Source organism: Corvus brachyrhynchos, unplaced genomic scaffold, assembly GCF_000691975.1.
Source record: "Corvus brachyrhynchos isolate BGI_N302 unplaced genomic scaffold, ASM69197v1 scaffold116, whole genome shotgun sequence".
NCBI lineage: Eukaryota > Metazoa > Chordata > Aves > Passeriformes > Corvidae > Corvus > Corvus brachyrhynchos.
In genome coordinates, this window is record NW_008240221.1 from 12400766 (window position 1) to 12401242 (window position 477).

A 477-nucleotide genomic window follows, 5' to 3' on the forward strand; every position below is an offset into this window, starting at 1 on the left:
ACCCTCGGCATCCCCACCGCTCTCTGTGGGCCCGCCAGCCCAGCCCTGGCAGCTGCCTATGCGCTTTTCTAAAATGCAGAGCTTTTGTGAGTTACTGACAATAAAAAACTGTGTGTCAACAGGAGGTAGGACAAGCTCTGGGTGAAAAGTAGTGAAAAGCAGCTTTCAGGCCCATCAGATAAGCCGGTGTTCCCAAGGGTAAAGCAGCCATCATCCCATGCCTCTCCCTGTGAAATATGCCCCATGTTTCCATACGACCACTGTTCTCCTGGCTGCAGTTGTGCATCTGCCACAACAATGACCACCTTCTTCAGCCCTTGTCTTCTCCCTGCTCTGGTAGGAGCCCAAGCCAAACACAAGTCAAGCTTATTGCAGCTGAACAACCCGACACATTCAGCGTTAAGGGGAAAACTCTTCATTACCAGCTTCATTGGGCTCAAATGCTGCAAAACACCCTGAATAGTCATGAGCGTTCTG

The 477-nt window shown here is 50.9% G+C and overlaps 1 protein-coding gene across 1 annotated transcript in view; it reads left to right on the forward strand.

Annotated features, from left to right (window-relative positions):
• LOC108449256 (kelch-like protein 29) overlaps window positions 1-152 on the forward strand; it is a 107047-nt gene extending 106895 nt beyond the window's left edge. Inside the window, exon 5 of the mRNA XM_017744922.1 lies at window positions 123-152. Within this exon, the coding sequence (XP_017600411.1) occupies window positions 123-152 (30 nt within the window). The remainder of the gene's footprint in view (window positions 1-122) is intronic.
• Window positions 153-477: the final 325 nt, after the last annotated feature.